The following is a 20,145-nucleotide window of genomic DNA, read 5'->3' on the forward strand; positions in this document are numbered from 1 at the left end:
GATTCCGTAAATCTTTTTAATTTTTTTTTTTTTTTCCTCGAGACAGAGTTTCTCTCTGTCACCCAGGCTGGAGTGCAATGGCACGATCTGGGCTCACTGCAACCACCACCTCCTGAGTTCAAGCGATTCTCCTGCCTCAGCCTCCTGAGTAACTGGGATTACAGGCGTACACCATCACACCTAGCTAATTTTTTGTACTTTTAGTAGAGACAGGGTTTCGCCATGTTGGCCAGGCTGGTCTCGAACTCCTGACCTCGTGATCTGCCCGCCTCGGCCTCCCAAAGTGCTGGGATTACAGGCATGAGCCACCATGCCTGGCAAAAGAGAATCTTACAGAACCTCTTCACTGGGAAGGAAGCCCTCATTATAATGATTTTCATTCTTATGTGTGTTTCAGGACGACTGGGTTTGGATTCAGAAGAGGATTATTATATACCACAAAAGGTAAAATCAGAAGCAGCTTCTTTCTAAAACCTATCTAAGTCGCACAGACTCCAATAATATGTCCTGTTTCCTTGGCTCTACTGTATCAAGGTGTTTATTTATGAAATGTTTCCTGTGTGGGAGACCGACAATCTAGGATTCCTGATTTAGCACCCTGTGGTCTTGTCATCTGACCAAATCATAGAAAATTGAGAAAGTGTGGCCGGGCGCGGTGGCTCAAGCCTGTAATCCCAGCACTTTGGGAGGCCGAGGCGGGTGGATCACAAGGTCAGGAGATCGAGACTATCCTGGCTAACATGGTGAAACCCCGTCTCTACTAAAAATACAAAAAACTAGCTGGGCGCGGTAGCGGACGCCTGTAGTCCCAGCTACTTGGGAGGCTGAGGCGGGAGAATGGCGTGAACCCGGGGGGCGGAGCTTGCAGTGAGCCGAAGATTGCGCCACTGCACTCCAGCCTGGGAGACACAGTGAGACTCCGTCTCAAAAAAAAAAAAAAAAAAAAGAAAATTGAGAAAGTGGATACAACGACTGTGGACATTGTGAAGTCACATCTTACTCAGGGATGAAAGCTAAAATCAGCGTGTACAGCAGAAAAGTCACATATAGCTACAAATACACTGGAAAATTCAAGAAGATACAGTAAAGCAATATACTGTCTCTTAACCCAACACAGTCATTTTCCTTTCCTATTTCTACAATTGACCACCAGATGAAATATTAATAGTTGTTTTTGTTTAGCAGTCATGTTGCATTATCTAATTACTCTCAGCCTTGCCAGAGCTGGCCCTGTGAGAGGCTCACAGAGGCTGATACCAGCTGGGGGGAAAGCACAGTCACATCTCTCCCACCTACCCTAGGGCACAGCCTTACCCATTGGAGGGTTGGCTAAATCAGCTATACCATTTATTGTTTACCAGTGTTTTGGCTTTTTTTTTTTTCCTTGGGAACTTTTAGACAAATCAGTTTTTATTTACATTTTAAAAATTAAATTATTCTGCGTTTCTAAGGACCATCCTCAATGGGATTCCCAGCTGTTCCTTTTCTCCTGGAAAGGCTGTGGCAGAAACTGAGGGTTGAGGTTTCAGGTTTTACACACATCCATTGTGGACCCACACACGCATCACCCCACCATTCTCCAGTCCTGTCTAGTTAGCTGTAAAAATATATGAGCATTTGGAAATCCTAGATATTACCTCAGTACTCTGTCACCTCTCCTATAAAATGATCAGATTGGGACCTCTAGGGCTGTTGAATTTCTGTAACTGTCAAGCAGCCTTCCATCTCAAGACAAAATCAGCAATGAATTGAAGCTTCTTTCTCAACTTTTTGACAAGTCACCCTAAGTAGGACTATTACTAAAACAAACTGAGAGGGGCTGTCTTGTTTGGTTGACCTGGAACTGTCACCTTTTCCCTGATATTGTAAAACTTGAGCTCTTCATTGACCGTAGTAGCCTTGGCTGGGCACAATGGCTCATGCCTGTAATCCCAGCACTTTGGGAGGCCGAGGCGGGCAAATCCCTTGAGGTCAGTAGTTTGAGACCAGCCTGGCCAATGTGGTGAAACCCTGTCTCTACTAAAAACACAAAAATTAGCCAAGCATGGTGGCACATGCCTGTAGTCCCAGCTACTCAAGAGGCTGAGGCAGGAGAATAGCTTTGAACCTGGGAAGCAGAGGTTGCAGTGTGCCAAGATCATACCACTGTACTCCAGCCTGGGCGACAGAGCAAGACTCCACCTCAAAAAAAAAACAAGAAAATAAAATAGTAGTTTCAGCCGGGTGTGATGGCTCATGCCTGTAATCCCAGCACTTTGGGAGGCCAAGATAGGTAGATCACCTGAGGTCAGGAGTTCGAGACCAGCCTGGCCAACATGGTGAAACTCCATCTCCAATAAAAATACAAAAATTAGCCGGGCATGGTGGTGTGTACCTGTAATCTCAGCTACTCCGGAGGCTGAGACAGGAGAATCGCTTGAACCTGGGAGGCAGAGATTGCAGTGAGCCAAGATCGCGCTTCTTCACTCCAGTCTGGGCAAAAGAGGGAAACTCTGTCTCAAAAAAAGAAAAGAAAAAATAGCCTCTAAGACACTGGGCAAATCTGAAAAGAATAGAGCGGTCCTCACATTTCTGTAATCATTCTGCTAAATGCAGCATGTCTCTTTTGAAAGAATTTAAGAGCTTTTTTTCTAATACGAATTATATATTTGGGATTTCTTTTTCTGATTTTTTTCTTGCAGGTGGATGTTCCCAAGGCCTTGATTATTGTTGCAGTTCAATGTGGCTGTGATGGGACATTTCTGTTGACCCAGTCAGGCAAAGTGCTGGCTTGTGGACTCAATGAGTTCAATAAGCTGGGTCTGAATCAGTGCATGTCAGGAATTATCAACCATGAAGTGAGTGTCCTGATTGGTGTTCTAACCACATCATCAGAATTTCTCTAGGTTGGAATTTCTTTGGGATGCTATTATTAGTTAGTGACCATGGAATTTGACTTAAGAATAAAGTTATGGTCTCATAGGCATTGTGTGCAGCAAAAGAAGCCAGCCACAAAGAGTACATGCTATATAGCTCTATCTGTGTAAAATTTAAGAACAGGAAAAATTAACTTATACTGGCAGAAATCAAATTAACTTATACTGGCTACTTATGGAAGGAGGGGTATTAACAGAAGAGGTGGAAGGGATCCTAGGGTGATGGGAATGGTCTATATCTTGATCTGTAATGGTTTTACAAGTATATGTATATAGAAAAATGTGTCAAGCTCTGTGATATTTTGCAGTATGTTGTACTTCAATAAATAAATTGATTACAAAGAATAAAATTATGAAATTCAGCTTTTACCTTATTGAAATAGGAACAAGCAAATTAATGTTACGAAAAAAAAAGACATTTCCATGCATCACCTTCCTGGAGTTTTTTTGATTGATTGATTGATTGATTGGAGTTTTTTAGATTTATTTCTCCCAAATCACTGATCCTGTTTAGGCTTATTGATGTAATTACCATTCTGTCTTCAAAAATGTTAGTAAATTGGCCAGTGATATTGTCTTAGTTTCCTTTTTGTGTTAATATGATGAGTTTTGTCATTTTCCAAAGAATAAAATTAAGAGACAGAAGTTTTCTGACTCAATGAAAAAGGTAAGAATTAATTTTTTAGCAATCTCTAAAGTAGTGATTTTCAATTAGGAGAGTACAAATTCAGGGCAAGGCTGGAGAGAGTGTCTTTGTAGTTTGAAAAGAAATATTCAGTTGTTGGGCGCAGTGGCTCACATCTGTAATCCTGGCACTTTGGGAGGCCGAGGCGGGCGGATCATGAGGTCAGGAGATCAAGACCATCTTGGCTAATACAGTGAAGCCCCGTCTCTACTAAAAATACAAAAACAAAACAGCCGGGCGTGGCGGCAGGCGCCTGTAGTCCCAGCTACTCAGGAAGCTGAGGCAGGAGAATGGCGTGAACCTTGGAGGCAGAGCTTGCAGTGAGCCGAGACCGTGCCACTGCACTCCAGCCTGGGCGACGAAGCAAGACTCCGTCTCAAAACAAAACAAAACAAACAAAAATAAAGAAATAGTCAGAATTACTATTACTTGATTTATGTTTTCATTATAGCAGTGGATTTGTTGTGAAATTTTCAACTTCAATGAGAGGATTCTTTTTTAATACTAATTCAAAGAGTTTTAATTAAGTTGAGAAACACTACCCTATAGATGAAATTAGATCACAGTAAACTGATTCCTTTATGGGCTGGAGACAGTCCTCAGGACTTTAATTCTTTGCCCTGCCCTTGTTAGATATGCAGAGTGTATAACCAAGGTAAGTGTCAATGATTCTCTCCTTATGTAAATACCTTCTGGGATAGAAAGTTCATGTTTTATAAACCCTAAGTCAGAATCTAAAACTTTGGTTGTCAGAAAGTTCTGCCTCACGTGCTGTATTCTCTGATTACATATTGAGCTTATTTCTTCTTGTTTTCTGTTGGAGATGGAAAACTACCTGGCACCCTCTTCTTAGTAAAATATATCTCACTTGAAAGGCCTTTTGGTCACCAGGACTTTTTTCCATTCTCAACCTGATTTTCCCTCGATTTTCTTACCTCATGTATCTGCTTTGTGTTTTATTTTGGTTCAGGCATACCATGAAGTTCCCTACACAACGTCCTTTACCTTGGCCAAACAGTTGTCCTTTTATAAGATCCGTACCATTGCCCCAGGCAAGACTCATACAGCTGCTATTGATGGTAAGTTGATTTACAACTGTATCACATGCCTTAGTAACTCAGCCTCTTTTATTCAATCAAGTATTAGGTTTTCTTCATTTGTACATCATCCTGATTTCCCCTGAACATCTAGTATTATCTCATTAATGTATTCAGGTACATATTTTTCTTGATAATTATTATAAATGCATAATAAATACATCCTTTTATGAGACCACCGCACCTATGATTCCAGACATCTGTTGTCTCTGATTAGCACCTTTTATAAGTATTCTAAGGTAATACTCATTTTTCTCACTAAAAGTACAATACTGGAGAGAATACAATATCGAGTCGCTGACTGGATCTAATTGGTTATAGTGCCTAGATACTGTAGCTGCTCTAGGTCCAGGATCATGTGGCTAGTTTTGTATTTGTATATTCTAACAACCAGAAGCTAGTTCATGGAAGTCTACTTGGCTGCATCTTCTCTGGGTTCCAGGACTCATTTGTGCTTTGTTGTTTCTTTTTGCTTCTCTCTCAGAGCGAGGCCGGCTGCTGACCTTTGGCTGCAACAAGTGTGGGCAGCTGGGCGTTGGAAACTACAAGAAGCGTCTGGGAATCAATCTGTTGGGGGGACCTCTAGGTGGGAAGCAAGTGATCAGGGTCTCCTGCGGTGATGAGTTTACCATTGCTGCCACTGATGGTGAGTCTGTACATATCATTTCAAGCTTTCTGGATTCTTGGCTGTGTTTCAGTTCTTGGCTGGGAAAGAAGTGGACTGGTTATTTGTATAGCTGCATTATGGATATACTTTTTTATTTGTATTAAATTGGTGGCCGGTTATATATATTAAGCTTTATTAACTTTTTATGTATTCAACATAGTGATTGTTTTTAAAGGCCAGAAATCTAGATAATGATAGGTTAATGTTCTACATTCCTCCTTTTTTCATTTCAGCTTTCACTTTTTTGGTAAAATGTTGTAAGAATTATTAAGTACTTCTATACAACTTGCCCAGTATCTTACTGATTGGTTTCAATAAACATTGATTGGATAGCTGGAGAGAACAGCATATTTTCTCTGTTGTCTGGGGTCAACTGTACTACAGTGATGTCCATAGGGACTGCTAAGGTTCGAAGGGCTGCTTTCCTCTATATTATGTGTCTCTCAGATTTCTGAGTTGGTCTAACTGATTTTTCTTCTCTTTTCTCTGAGACGATTTTTTTTTTTTTTTTTTTTTTTTTTGGAGACAGAGTTTCACTCTTGTTGCCCAGGCTGGAGTGCAATGGTGCGATCTCAGCTCGTCACACACAGCCTCTGCCTCCCAGGTTCAAGCGATTCTCGTGCCTCAGCCTCCTGAGTAGCTGGGATTATAGGCATGCACCACCACGCCTGGCTAATTTTTGTATTTTTAGTAGAGATGGGGTTTCTTTATGTTGGTCAGCAGGTCTCGAACTCCCGAGCTCAGGTGATCTGCTTGCCTCGACCTCCCAAAGTGCTGAGATTACAGGCGTGAGCCATTGTGCCTGGACTTTTTTTTGTTTTTGTTTTTGTTTTTTTTTGAGATGGAGTCTTGCTCTGTTGCCCAGGCTGGAGTGCAATGGCACGATCTTGGCTCACTGCAACCTCCACCTCCCAGGTCCAAGCAAATCTCATGCCTCAGCCTCCTGAGTACCTGGGATTACAGGCGTGAACCACCACATCCAGCTAATTTTTGTATTTTGTATTTTTAGTACAGACAGGGTTTTGCCATGTTGGCCAGGCTGGTCTCGAACTCCTGACCTCGTGATCTGCCCGCCTCGCCTGCCAGAGTGCTGGGATTACAGGTGTGAGCCTCTGCACCTGGTCCTCTATGACTGTTTTTCTGCAGTATAGTTTGGTTCATTACTCCTTTTTTTTTTTTTTTTTTTTTTTTGAGACACAGTCTCACTCTTGTCACCCAGGCTGGAGTGCAGTGGCACGATCTCAGCTCACTGCAATCACCACCTCCCAGGTTCAAGCGATTCTCCTGCCTTAGCCTCCCGAGTAGCTGGGATTATAGGCACTTGCCACCATGCCTGGCTAATTTTTGTATTTTTAGTAGAGATGGGGTTTTGCCATGTTAGGCAGACTGGTCTCAAACTCCTGACCTCAGATGATCCACTCCTCTTGGCCTCCCAAAGTGCTGGGATTACAGGCGTGAGCCTCTGCGCCTGGTCACTCCTCTTCTGTACTGCCACTGTTGCTATCCTACTTTCCCTTCCTTCTTTGCTTACTTTTTTCCTCTTTTTTCTTTTTCCTGTGTCATCATCTGAACTTCTAAATTTTTGTAGCCACTTTTTTCACTTGACTGGTAACAACTCACATTTCATTTTCTTTTTTTGAGACAGAGTCTTGCTCTGTGCCCAGGCTGGAGTGCAGTGGTGTGATCTCAGCTCAGTGCAGCGTCCACCACCCAGGTTCAAGTGCTTCTCCTGCCTCAGCCTCCCAAGTAGCTGGAATTACAGGCGTGTGCCACCATGCCCAGCTAATACATTTCATCTTCTTATCTTTTGACTCATCAATTTTTTTGTTGTTGATTTTGCTCTGAGATATCCTTGTTTTCTTTTGGTCCATGCCTGTTCTGTACTCATGAGGGGTCTCAGGGATATTGTCAATTAAGTGATCTGTTACCATATTTAAATAAACCAGCATTCAGAACAGCACATTAACTCTCTCTGCTTGTCCCAAAATAAGGGACTTTAAGGAGCAAACTGTTTAGGTCAGACTTGGATAAATGGAAATGTCACACAGGACAGAATCAGGATGTCACTGAAGATAAATTTAGTGCAGCAAATGCTATAGCACTTTCTGACAGGGCTTCAGAAAGCTCATGTTTCTTGAATAGATCTGTGTAGTTCATGACTTTAACTTCAGAATGAGGAATGTAAATTTGGATTCTGTGGCTGGGCATATTACCTCTTGATGTTCCTATACTCCTCTGAACTGTACTTGATGGCCTTATTCATGTCCAGGTCCTCTTTTAGGCTCTAGGAATATAGAAATGAGTCTCAGAAAACCCCTGCTTTCAAGGAGCTCACAGTCTAGTAGAGTAGGGGACGAGCACAGGCAGGTGTTAGGTGCTGTAATAGCAGCAGCCTACTCTTCTAAGTCCTGGAGTGCCCCAAGGCTCACTTGTCTCTCCAAAGTGAGCTTGTTCCCTTACATTCCCCCTATACACTGCTTTATATCACCAGCCTTGACCTTGAGACTCATTTATTCAACAGCTCCTCAACTTGATGTCGAAATATAGGGTGGGCCATATAGCCCACTTATCTTAGACCAATCCTGATTCATGCCTTCATGCCTGTTGTCATGGCTTAATGATTAATAGCAACCCTGTTTCATTTAAAAAAAAAAAAAAAGCCTGATTTGGATAAGAAGTTATAGGCATCTCAGACAAACTTAGTATACTCAAAATCAAACTTCTGATTTTCTGCCCAGACCTGTACCTCCTGCAGCCTTCCTGTCTCAATAAATGGCAGCTTCATCCTACACTCCACATCCCATCCATATTGGTTATCTTAGAATAAATCCAACCACTTCTCACCATCTCCACTACAACTGGTCTCCCTGCTTTCATCCTTGCTCCCCTGCCATCAGTTCTCCTCAGTAGATGGAGGGATTCTCTTAAATACCTACTGCTCAAAACCTCCAGTGGTTTCCTCTATCAGTCAGTAGACCAGAGTCATCACAGTGGCCTGACTGGCCCTATGTGAGCAGGACCCCAGCCACCTCCTGACACCTTCTGCTATCACCGTCCCTTCCTTTACTTTGTTCCAACTGTAGGGGTCTCCTTGTTCCTTGTTTGTGCTACTGACATTACTTTTGCTGTTGCTGTTCCCTCTGCCTGGAAACTCTTCCTCACTCCAGTAGATCTCTGTTCAAGTGTCAGAACTCCTCTGACCTACCCTATCTAAAATAATGATATCCCACCCAACTGTTACTCTTTGTTTCCACTTATTTTTCTCCACCATTTATCTTCATAGCATTTATCACTACCTTAAATATTAGGTGTTTATTTATGTATTATCAGTCTCCCCTACTAGAATGTCAGTTCCACAGCGCAAGGACTTGGTTTTTTTCACTGCTTCATCACCCCATGCAGTACTTGTCATGAAGTAGATGTTCAGTCAGTTTTTGAATGAATGACCAATAAAAAGTTGTTGAAGAAAAAGGTGAATGAATGGATGAATGAATGAATGAATGGCAGTACATAGGAAGAGTGGGCATTTTTACCCGAGTGGAATCAGGAAGAGTTTAGGCTTTATATAGGAGAATAAACAGCTTTCCCTTGTTTAGTACATAGTGGGAAGTCTTTCTAGCTCTAGGATATAAAGATGGAGAACCCAGAGAGTTGGGAAGCCAGTGTTCTGTTAAATGGTCTGCTGTTTAACTTTTTTCCTAGATAATCACATTTTTGCCTGGGGCAATGGTGGTAATGGCCGCCTGGCAATGACCCCCACAGAGAGACCACATGGCTCTGATATCTGTACCTCATGGCCTCGGCCTATTTTTGGATCTCTGCATCATGTCCCGGACCTATCTTGCCGTGGCTGGCATACCATTCTCATTGTTGGTAAGAGTTTCATATGTCTGGGGTTGGGATGGCTTTGACAGAGGATAGACCCACGTCTGAGCTACTATTGGTCACATTCTTGGAAACAGAAATGTCCTGAAGAAGCCATTCTGTAAGTCTTGTAATGGTCAAGGATGCCATGCCTAGTGGTGGGAACAGAACATTGTCATTTCCTGGAATTTTGCTATCTGCCATCTCTTGATTATTTTTTAATATAACTTTGGGCTCTGCCTCCCTGCTTAGAATTGATTTTTTTTTTTTTTTTTTTTTTGTCTTTTTTTTTGAGATGGAGTTTCACTCTTTTCGCCCAGGCTGGAGTGCCATGGTGTGTGATCTTGGCTCACTGCAACCTCCACCTCCTGGGTTCAAGCGAATTCTCTTGCCTCAGCCTCCCAAGTAGCTGGGACTATAGGCACCCACCACTACACCCGACTAATTTTTGTATTTTTAGTAGAGACGGGGTTCCACCACGTTGGCCAGGCTGGTCTAGAGCTCCTGACCTCAGGTGATCCACCTGCCTCGGCCTCCCAAAGTGCTGGGATTACAGGCATGAGCCACCATGCCCGGCCCTAGAATTTGTTACTTCCAGTCATCCACCAATTAATTTGTTGTCTGTGCTTATGCTTTCATGAGAAACATTCAGTACATCCTTTAAAAGAAACTTTAAATTATAAGTGCTTTCTGCATAAACATTACTTTGTTATGAACTACTTTATAAATGCTTGTGTAAGAGTTTATAAGTCTACTTTTAGATCAGTGGTTTGCAGCCTTAGCAGCACATACATTAGAATCCTTGAGAAGCGCCTTTTTTTTTTTTTTTTTTTTGAGATGGAGTCTCGCTGTGTCACCCAGGCTGGAGCGCAGTGGTGTGATCTCAGCGCACTACAACCTCCCAGGTTCAAGCGATTCTCCTGCCTCAGCCTCCCTAGTAGCTGGGACTACAGGAGTGTATCACCACACCTGGCTAATTTTTGGATTTTTTAGTAGAGATGGGGTTTCACCATATTAGCCAGGCTGGTCTCGAACTCCCGACCTCATGATCCGCCCACCTCGGCCTCCCAAAGTGCTGAGATTACAGGCATGAGCCACTGAACCCGGCCAAGAAACTTTTAAGAATACCATTGTCCAGACCCTATCCCTGACCAATTAAATCAGAATCTCTGGGGTGGAACCTATAGACCTATGCAGTGTTACTTCTTTTTTTTTAATTTTGAGACAGAGTCTCACTCCATTACCCAGAGTAGACTGCAGTGGCACAAACACAGCTCACTGCAGTTTTCCTCTCCCAGGCTCAACTGATCTCTCACCTGAGCCTCCCAAGTAACTGGGACTACAGCCAGTGCCACCACACCTGGCTAAGTTTTGTGGTTTTTTTAGAGATTGGGTTTTGCCATGTTGCCTAGGCTGGTCTCAAACACATGGTTACTTTCTAAAACTTCCCAGGTGATACCAGTGACCAGCCAAGGCAGACAGTTACTAATGTAGATGGTGAATATAATTAGAATAGCAAGTGGTGCTTAGCTTATGATACTAATTTCTAAAACTGTAAGTTATAAGTCTAAAGTTGTCTGAAGTCAGGGAGAGCAATTATCTCCCATCCTAGTCTTCTCTCATTTTTCTTGCCTATATCTGTATACAGTGCTTACCTACCAAATATTTTTTCTCAGAGAAAGTATTGAATTCTAAGACCATCCGTTCCAATAGCAGTGGCTTATCCATTGGAACTGGTAAGTACCAATGTTTCAGGTACCAGTGGTTTTCTGAAGTGTGAATCTTTTGGTTAGATTCCATGTAGACTCAAAAACCCAAAGGAAAATGGGAAATGTCTTTGGGAAGTGAAGAATACAGTGGTTAAGAGAGAGGATCATATTTTGGTTGGTTTTGCAGTAAGTTATGACTTTTACATTGTGGTCAGAGAGAGAGTACATCATCTTTGCCTCCAACGTATATGGAAGTTAATTAAGTAGCTTGCCCAGTACTGTAATATGACTTATGTATTATTCCTTTCCTTGCTATTCTAGGGGGTAATGAGTCCTCTACTTCCACGGTATTCCCAGGAGTATTCCAGTCTTAAGAAATAGTTCACCAAAACAGGCACTCAGAATAAAACTCGGCTAAACTTTCAGTGTGGTTAGGAGAATCATCTCAAAGATCTCTGATAGATTTCCTTTGACTGCTGTCTTCATGGTTCTTTATTATTGGGGACCATGCCAGGAATTGAATCTATTTTCCTTTTGGTTTTCTACCTGCTAGAGTCCCTGTAGCCTTTGATGTCTCAGAACCAGGATTCTGATTTATTTTATTTATTTATTTTTTTTGAGGCACAGTCTTGCTCTGTCGTCCAGGCTAGAGTGCAGTGGCTCACTGCATCCTCTGCCTCCCAGGTTAAAGTGGTTCACCTTCCTCAGCCTCCCAAGTAGCTGGGATTATAGGCATGCACCACCACACTCAGCTATTTTTTGTATTTTTAGTAGGGATAGGGTTTCACTGTTTTGGCCAGGCTGGTCTCAAACTCCTGGCCTCAAGTGATCTCCCCACCTCAGCCTCCCAAAGTGCTGGGATTACAGGCATGAGCCACTATGCCCGGCCCAGATTCTGATATTGTTTGGAATCAAAACACATAAACACCCAGAATAAAAGCAGATTAAAGCTGGGCACAGTGGCACAGCCGTTAATCCTAGGTACTCAGGAAGCTGAGTCAGGAGGATTACTTGAGGCCAGGAGTTCAAGGTTGCAGTGCACTATCATTATGCCTATGAATAGCCACTGCAATCCGGGCCTGGGCAACATAGCGAGACCCTGTCTCAAATGAATGAATAAATACATAAACAATCGGTCAAACAGATTAAACCTCCAAAAACAAAACAGCTGAAAACATGATCTAGACTTGTTGAACTTCAGTTTACACATATACACCGACTTATAATACCATATTATATATAGTTTATTTAAGTAGCCCATTGCTTGGCATCTCTGTTTACGTATATTAATATCTGTCAAAACTGACTAAAGATCTTTTGCTAAGCACAGCAGTTCGACTACAACTTTGTTTTGCTAGAACAGTATTTAAAGGAAAAACATAAAATTAAAAGCAAACGTCCATTGGTGGGAAGATGTGGACTCGAGGAAGAGCAGGGATTTTTGTCTTTTTTATTTATCAATTTTATCTACTTGCCTAGAACAGTGCCTGGCAAATGGTAAATGCTCAGTAACTATTTGTTGATTAAATGCATTATAACCATCCATTGGAGTGAAAGTGAACATCTCCAAATATTTCCATAATGTGAAATGTAAAAAGCAAGTTGCAGCAGACTACATGGCCTTTTTATAAAGTTTAGAAACAAGTAAAATAGGCTGGGCGTGGTGGCTCACGCCTGTAATACCAGCACTTCGGGAGGCCAAGGCAAGCAGATCACAAGGTCAGGAGATTGAGACTATCTTGGCCAACATGGTGAAACCCTGTCTCTACTAAAATACAAAAAAAAATTAGCCGGGCATGGTGGTGCACACCTGTATTCCCAGCTACTCGGGAGGCTGAGGCAGGGGAATTGCTTGAACCTGGGAGGCGGGGGTTGCAGTGAGCCACGATTGTGCCACTGTATGTCAGCCTGGCAAAAGAGCGAGACTCCATCTTAAAAAAATAAATAAATAAAAGTAAAATAAATAGTAATGTATTATTTAAGGATGCATAAAGGCGATAAAGTTTTTAAGAAGAAATGATAAATATAAAACAGAGCGGTTTCATCTGGGTGGGAGGCCAGAGAAGGAAGGAATTCACAAGGCAAATACAGTGATATAGGTAATGCTCTAGTTCAGCAGTGTCCAGTAGATCTTTTTGCAATGGTGGAAATGTTCCATATCTGTGCTGTTCAGTATAGTAGCTACCAGCCTTCTGTGGCTATTGATCTCTCAAGAGAGTAGCTCTTGTGACTGAGGAACTGAATTTTTAATTCTCTTTAAGTCTAAGCAGGCACATATGGCTAGTAACTCATATTGGATAGTGCAGTTCTAGTTCTAGTAGCAGATAGACCTATGTTTATTGTTAGGCATGAAAATTTACATGTATGTTAAAATAGTCTTAGGTATATCTAAAATGCAGCATAATCTTAAAAAGCCATTTAAAACAAAAAAGTAAGCTTCAGAACTCACTTTGGTAACTATGGTTCTGCTGCTTCCGTAGGATCTCAGCATGACCCAGTTAGTCCCCAGGCCAGCATAGCAGGTGATAATTAACCCTTCCTTACATTTAGCCTCAGAAAATACCAGGCATCAGAATAAGGATCTCTGAGGAGTAAGAGAAAAAAAGAAAATACCAGGCAATTTTTTTAACTTTGACAAATTAATCTTCTTAATTATATTTTTCTGTGGCCCATATTAAAATTCACTTTCATTTCCTGACCACACATCAGCTAGTCTTCATTAAGGTTGCTTGGAATATGCTGTATGATATGAAAGAACCAGCCATTATATTACAAAAATTCATACAGATAGTCATCAGAGAATGTAATGTTCACTTTAAATTTTGAAGAATTGGCCGGGCGCAGTGGCTAACGCCTGTAATCCCAGCACTTTGGGAGGCCAAGGCAGGTGGATCACCTGAGGTCAGGAGTTTGAGACCACCCTGGCCAACATAGTGAAACCCTGCCTCTACTAAAAATACAAAAATTAGCTGGGCACGGTGGTACGTGGCTATAATCCCAGCTACTCAGGAGGCTGAGACAGGAGAATTGCTTGAACCTGGGAGGCAGAGGTTGCAATGAGCCAAGATCAGGCCATTGCACTCCAGCCTGAGCAACAGAAGCTAGACTCGGTCTCAAAAAAAAAAAAAAAGTTGAAGAATTCAACATTCAGATTTTCCCTGGACAGGGAGTTAATGGTAAGTTTATCTGACAACTTTAAGAGGAGTTTGACTCAAATGTTAAAGACCTTTTTATATAAGATAAATGTCTATGGAGGATGCTGGAATCTGAATGTATCTCTTAAAGAAGCAGAGTAAGCATGGGTGCTAGATTTGGTGGGCTGTGGTTGGGGGAATTGTTTGGTAATGCTTTTAGAATATTGATAACCTGCTATGGATATAAGACAAAGTTGGTAAATGGAATTATTATTATGAGCATCCTGCTACACAAATACAACTATACAAAATTACAAAACATAGTTTGTATGAAAACCAAAAATTTCATCCCTAATACTTGACTTGCACTGTTGCCATTGCACTTCATGCAGCTTTAGGCACCTTTCCAGGGTAAGTGGGGTTGTCAGATGGTAAATCTGTCTTGCTGCATAGCAAAGCTGTCTATTTCTGTGCTGTGTATCTGTCAGTGTTTCAGAGCTCTAGCCCGGGAGGAGGCGGCGGGGGCGGCAGTGGTGAAGAAGAGGACAGTCAGCAGGAATCTGAAACTCTTGACCCAAGTGGAGGCTTCCGAGGAACAATGGAAGCAGACCGAGGAATGGAAGGTTTAATCAGTCCCACAGAGGCCATGGGGAACAGTAATGGGGCCAGCAGCTCCTGTCCTGGCTGGCTTCGAAAGGTAATTCCTTTGGAAGAAGTAACTTGGATAAAATATCTGACCCTTTGCAGGAACTAGAAAGAGCTGTCAGGGTCTCTCAGTTTTCCAAGTACCTAATAAACTGTTATGCATCCTGAATCCAGCCTTCTGATTTCTTTTTTTTTTTTTTTTTTTTGAGACGCCCAGGCTGGAGTACAGTGGCCAGATCTCAGCTCACTGCAAGCTCTGCCTCCTGGGTTTACGCCATTCTCCTGCCTCAGCCTCCCAAGTAGCTGGGACTACAGGCGCCCACCACCGCGCCCGGCTAATTTTTTTTTGTATTTTTTAGTAGAGACAGGGTTTCACTGTGTTAGCCAGGATGGTCTCGATCTCTTGACCTTGTGATCCGCCTGTCTCAGCCTCCCAAAGTGCTGGGATTACAGGCTTGAGCCACCGCGCCCGGCTCAGCCTTCTGATTTCTACCTGGAAAGAAACTGCCTAATCACTAATCCTTTTTTCTTTCCAAAAAGAGATAAAAATGTTCTCATACCCTTGTTACTTAAGTGAATGTATTATAAGTTACTATAACCTACCTTGATGGCAGTTTTTGTAGTACATGTATATAAAGATTAAGCTTACAGATTTTATGCTGTCATTTATAGAAATGGAATATTGGAGCAATTGGAATGCCTTACAATAGGAAAATGGTTGATGAAAGTTGAGATACAGAAAGTAAAAATGTTGGATTGGGCACAGTGCCTCATGCCTATAATTCCAGCACTTTGGGAGGCTGAGGCAGGAGGATCATTTGAACCTAGGAGCTCAAGACCAGCTTGGGCAACACAGCAAGACCATGTCTGTACAAAAAATTTTAAAAATTAGCCGGGTGTGGTAGTGTGCACCTATAGTCCCAGCTACTCAGGAGGCTGAAGCAGGATGACCACTTGAACCTGAGAAGTCAAGGCTGAAGTGAGCCAAGCTGTGCCATGATTGCACCACTGCAATTCAGCCTGCACGACAAAGCAAAACCCTGTTCAAAAAAAAAAAAAGAAAGTAAAAATGTCGAAGTATATTTCTTTTCATGGAAAGTTAGTCACAACATATGGCTATGCAGAAGAGGATGAAATATCTGTATGATCTCATTCTTTTAGGAAATATGTAATAGAAATGTCGACAAGACTATGTATTGACAGTTTTTAAAGTGGTTGTCTGTGAGTGATAGAATTGCTGGTGAATTTTATTAGTTTCCTTTGCCCATTTGTATTTTCTCATTTTCTACAGTGAATATTTATGGTTTGTGAAATTTTAAATTTCTTACCAAAAAAAAAAAAGACCGGGTATGATAGCTCCTACCTGTAATTCCAGCACTTTGGGAGGCCAAGGCAGGAGGATTGCTTGAGCCCAGGAGTTTGAGACCAGCCTAGACATCATAGGGAGATCCCATCTCTATAAAAATTAAAAAAGAAATAAGGCCGGGGCCAGGCATGGTGGCTCACGCCTGTAATCCCAGCTTTTTGGGAGGCCAAGGCGGGAGGATCACCTGAGGTCAGGAGTTTGAGAACAGCCTGGCCAATCATGGTGAAACCCCATCTCTACTAAAAATACAAAAATTAGCTGGGCAAGGTGGCTCATGCCTGTACTCCCAGCACTTTGGGAGGCCGAGGCGGGCAGATCACAAGGACAAGAGATCAAGACCATCCTGGCCAACATGGTGAAACGCCATCTCTACTAAAAATACAAAAATTAGCCACGCGTGGTGACGCACACCTGTAGTCCCAGCTGCTCAGGAGGCTGAGGCAGGAGAATCGCTGGAACCCGGGAGGTGGAAGTTGTAGTGAGCCGAGATCACGCCACTGCACTCTGGCCTGGTGACAGAGCAAGACTCTGTCTCAAAAAAAAAAAAAAAAAAAATCTGGGTGTGGTGGCACGCACCTGTAATCCCAGCTACCTGGGAGGCTGAGCCAGGAGAATCACTTGAGCCCAGGAGGCAAAGGTTGCAGTGAGCTGAGATCGCACCACTGCAGTCCAGCCTGGGGGACAGAGTGAGACTCCATCTTAAAAAATAAATAGATATATATAAATAAGGCTGGGCAAGGTGGCTCACGCCTGAAATCCCAGCACTTTGGGAGGCCAAGGTGGGCAGATCACTTGACGTCAGGAGTTCAAGACCAGCCTGGCCAACATGGTGAAACTGTCTCTACTAAAAATACAAAAAATTAGCCAGGTGTGGTGGTACACACTTGTAATCCCAGCTACTTGGGAGACTGAGGTAGGAGGACCACTTGAATCCGGGAGGTGAAGTTTGCAGTGAGCCAAGATGGTGCCACTGCACTCCAGCCTGGTGACAGAGTGAGATTCTGTCTCAAAAAAATAATAATAATTAGCCAGGCATGGTGGCACATGCCTGTGGTCCTAGTTACTCAGGAGGCTAATGTGGAAGGATCGTTTGAGTCCCAGAGGTCAAGACTACAGTGAGTCATGGTTGTGCCACTGCTCTCCAGCCTGGGCAACAGAGCAAGACGCTGTTTCAAAAAAAAATCTGTAGATTTAAAGCTCCCTGTCTAATAAGACTAAACTTGCTAGTGATTTGAGGAGGGTGAACAGAGGAAGCAGCATGCTGTTCTGTCTGCACCTTTAGCCTCAGCTTTCAGCAGTGTGGCAGCCAGCCTCACTGCCACTTCCTTGGAGCTTCCCAGCTCACTGAATAGCCTGTGTAGAATAAGTGTGTTGGAGTGACATACCAGACACTCCAGCCTGTGTTCTTTGAGTTTGCCTTTGCATCACTGTTCCTCCTCTGATGAAGGGGTGGCAGTTTGCTCACAGGTAGGCTGTGATATGTTGCTAACCACAACTGTCTTGCCCACTAGAGGGTGCTGATGTCATGACAGAGGGAAAATTATAGCAAAAAGGAGAAGGGAATTTGGGAGGAAGCAAATACTGCAAACAGACTAATGAGATTCTTTCTCATATACATAGGAGCTGGAAAATGCAGAATTTATCCCCATGCCTGACAGCCCATCTCCTCTCAGTGCAGCGTTTTCAGAATCTGAGAAAGATACTCTGCCCTATGAAGAGCTGCAAGGACTCAAAGTGGCCTCTGAAGCTCCTTTGGAACACAAGCCCCAAGTAGGAGCCTGGGTAACTGAACTTTTTGCCTTTGAATCACAACTAGGTAAACAGTCACTGCAAGCTCTGCCCAGTTCTTCTGGCCTCGCTCTAGCTTTTGGGTTCCAGTTGCCCTGCATCAACTTATACTGTCTCTTCAGCAGTACTTAAAGCCTCAACCCAAGACTAAACTCAGTTGCCTCAGAAAGGTATTTACCCTTCCACATTTCTGAAAGGCTAACACCTTTCTAAAAGGATTGTCTTTTCCCTCTGCCTCAGAAATACCAAAATTCAAATTCAGTTTTTCATGACACTGGCAGGGTAATTTAGAGGCTCTAAATATAAAAAAGAAGTAATAATGGTAGTCTAGTGAGGAAGCAACACATGTACACCTAACCTTGGTAAAAATGACATTGTGGTAAATACCTCAATAAAACTATAAGCCAAGGTCATGAAACTTTTTCTATAAAAGGCTGCATAATTATTTTAGACTTTTCCTATTAAAGGCCACATAGTAATTATTTGAGACCATTTTAGACTGAAATGTGTACAGCCTCTTTTGCAACCACTCGACTCTGACATTATAGCACAAAAAGCAGCCTCAAGTAATACATAATGAATGGGCATCCTTGTGTTCCAATAAAATTGTGTTTACAAAAACAGGCAGTAGGCCAGAATTGGCCCATGGGCTATTTGCTGAACCCTCCTATAAACAAAGTACAGTAGAAAAGAGAAAAATCCAGACTAGGATCATCAGAAAGCTTCCCAGAAGAGGTAATCATACCTTTGAAACTTCAAGGTGAATGTTTTAATTTCTCTGTCAGTTCACCTTCTTAAATTGTGTTGGTGGTCCTGTTTACTGACCACCTCTCAAATTTTTTCTAAAGTGTGATTCACTGCATTTCATGAATATTGACACTTTGGGTCTCACAGTGATCTGAAAGACTTGTTCCAAACCAAATCATGCTTTGCCCTACTTCAGCATTTTAAACGAGAAGATACCAATGCACTTTAAAATTTTTCACAAAGTCTTCCAAAATAGATGATTGGTCTCCCAGCTTGGCCTAATGGGGACTGAGGCAGAGAGTTTGCTTTCCCTGTTATGTCAGTGCCCATTGCTGTTATAATGCTAGCATTTCTGTTTCTCTTACATGTATTCATGTGTATATATGATTTATCTTGTTAATTTAAAAGTAAAATCTGATTGCACTTAGAGGAAGTTTGGATTGAGGAGCTGACACCTGGGCAGAACCTCCTGCAATCTCCTTCTTGTCTCTCTAGTCACCTCGGCTGAATCCTGCAGTAACCTGTGCTGGGAAGGGAACACCACTGACTCCTCCTGCCTGTGCGTGCAGCTCTCTGCAGGTGGAGGTTGAGAGATTGCAGGGTCTGGTGTTAAAGTGTCTGGCTGAACAACAGAAGCTACAACAAGAAAACCTCCAGATTTTTACCCAACTGCAGAAGTTAAACAAGAAATTAGAAGGAGGGCAGCAGGTGAGAGCATTAAAAGAATAATCCAATTTCTAAGCCTGTTTTGAAGAATCACAGAATCAAAACACGAAGTACTGAAATAGACTTGTTCCTTTGCAGGTCCTTACTTTTTTTTTTTTTTTTTTTTTTTTTTTGAGATGGAGTCTTGCTCTATTGCCAGGCCAGAGTGCAGTGGCGCAATCTCGGCTTACTGCAGCTTCCACCTCCCGGATTCAAGCAATTCTCCTGCCTCAACTTCCCAAGCAGCTGGGACTACAGGTGCGCGCCACCACGCCCGGCTAGTTTTTGTATTTTTAGTAGAGACGGGGTTTCACCATGTTAGCCAGGATGGTCTCGCTTTCTTGACCTCGTGGTCCACCTGCCTCAGCCTCCCAAAGTGCTGGGATTACAGGCATGAGCCACCATGCCCAGCCGATCCTTACTTTTTAATGATATCACTTTTATGATTATAATCCCAGAAGCCTTGGACCTTGTTCAGGCACCTAGATTGAATCATTTTCATCACTTGCATTGCTTTTTCTTAGTGTTTTTTCTTTTACAAAACTTAATTACATACCTCTGAAAGTACATTCTCCTGAACAACCACAATATTATAACCACACCTAAAAAAATTAATACTAGTATTCTCAATTCTCATCTGGTATCCAGCTGATACCCCAATTTTCCCAGTTTTCCCCACAAAAATGTCCTTTATAACCATTTTCTATCAGACTAGAATCCAGTCAAGAACCCCACATTATATTTGGTTATGTCTCTTATTTCTTTTCATCAGTTCCCTCCACCACCATCACCTTTTAAAAATTATTTATTTATTTTTATTTTT

At 42.4% G+C, this 20,145-nt stretch overlaps 1 protein-coding gene across 4 annotated transcripts in view; it reads left to right on the forward strand.

Moving 5' to 3' along the window:
• The window catches only part of NEK9 (NIMA related kinase 9), a 44,815-nt gene that overhangs the window by 20,617 nt on the left and 4,053 nt on the right, over positions 1–20,145 (forward strand). For 3 of the 4 annotated variants that reach the window (XM_009211975.1, XM_003902065.2, XM_009211977.4), the window contains 9 exons: positions 398–444; positions 2,682–2,837; positions 4,571–4,679; positions 5,182–5,343; positions 9,067–9,237; positions 10,905–10,964; positions 14,560–14,768; positions 17,703–17,864; positions 19,113–19,325. In XM_009211975.1, the coding sequence (XP_009210239.1) occupies positions 398–444; positions 2,682–2,837; positions 4,571–4,679; positions 5,182–5,343; positions 9,067–9,237; positions 10,905–10,964; positions 14,560–14,768; positions 17,703–17,864; positions 19,113–19,325 (1,289 nt within the window). The remainder of the gene's footprint in view (positions 1–397; positions 445–2,681; positions 2,838–4,570; positions 4,680–5,181; positions 5,344–9,066; positions 9,238–10,904; positions 10,965–14,559; positions 14,769–17,702; positions 17,865–19,112; positions 19,326–20,145) is intronic. The other variant, XM_009211976.1, reaches the window with a different exon arrangement.

This window comes from Papio anubis, chromosome 7 (assembly GCF_008728515.1).
Source record: "Papio anubis isolate 15944 chromosome 7, Panubis1.0, whole genome shotgun sequence".
In the NCBI taxonomy this organism is placed as follows: Eukaryota; Metazoa; Chordata; class Mammalia; order Primates; family Cercopithecidae; genus Papio; species Papio anubis.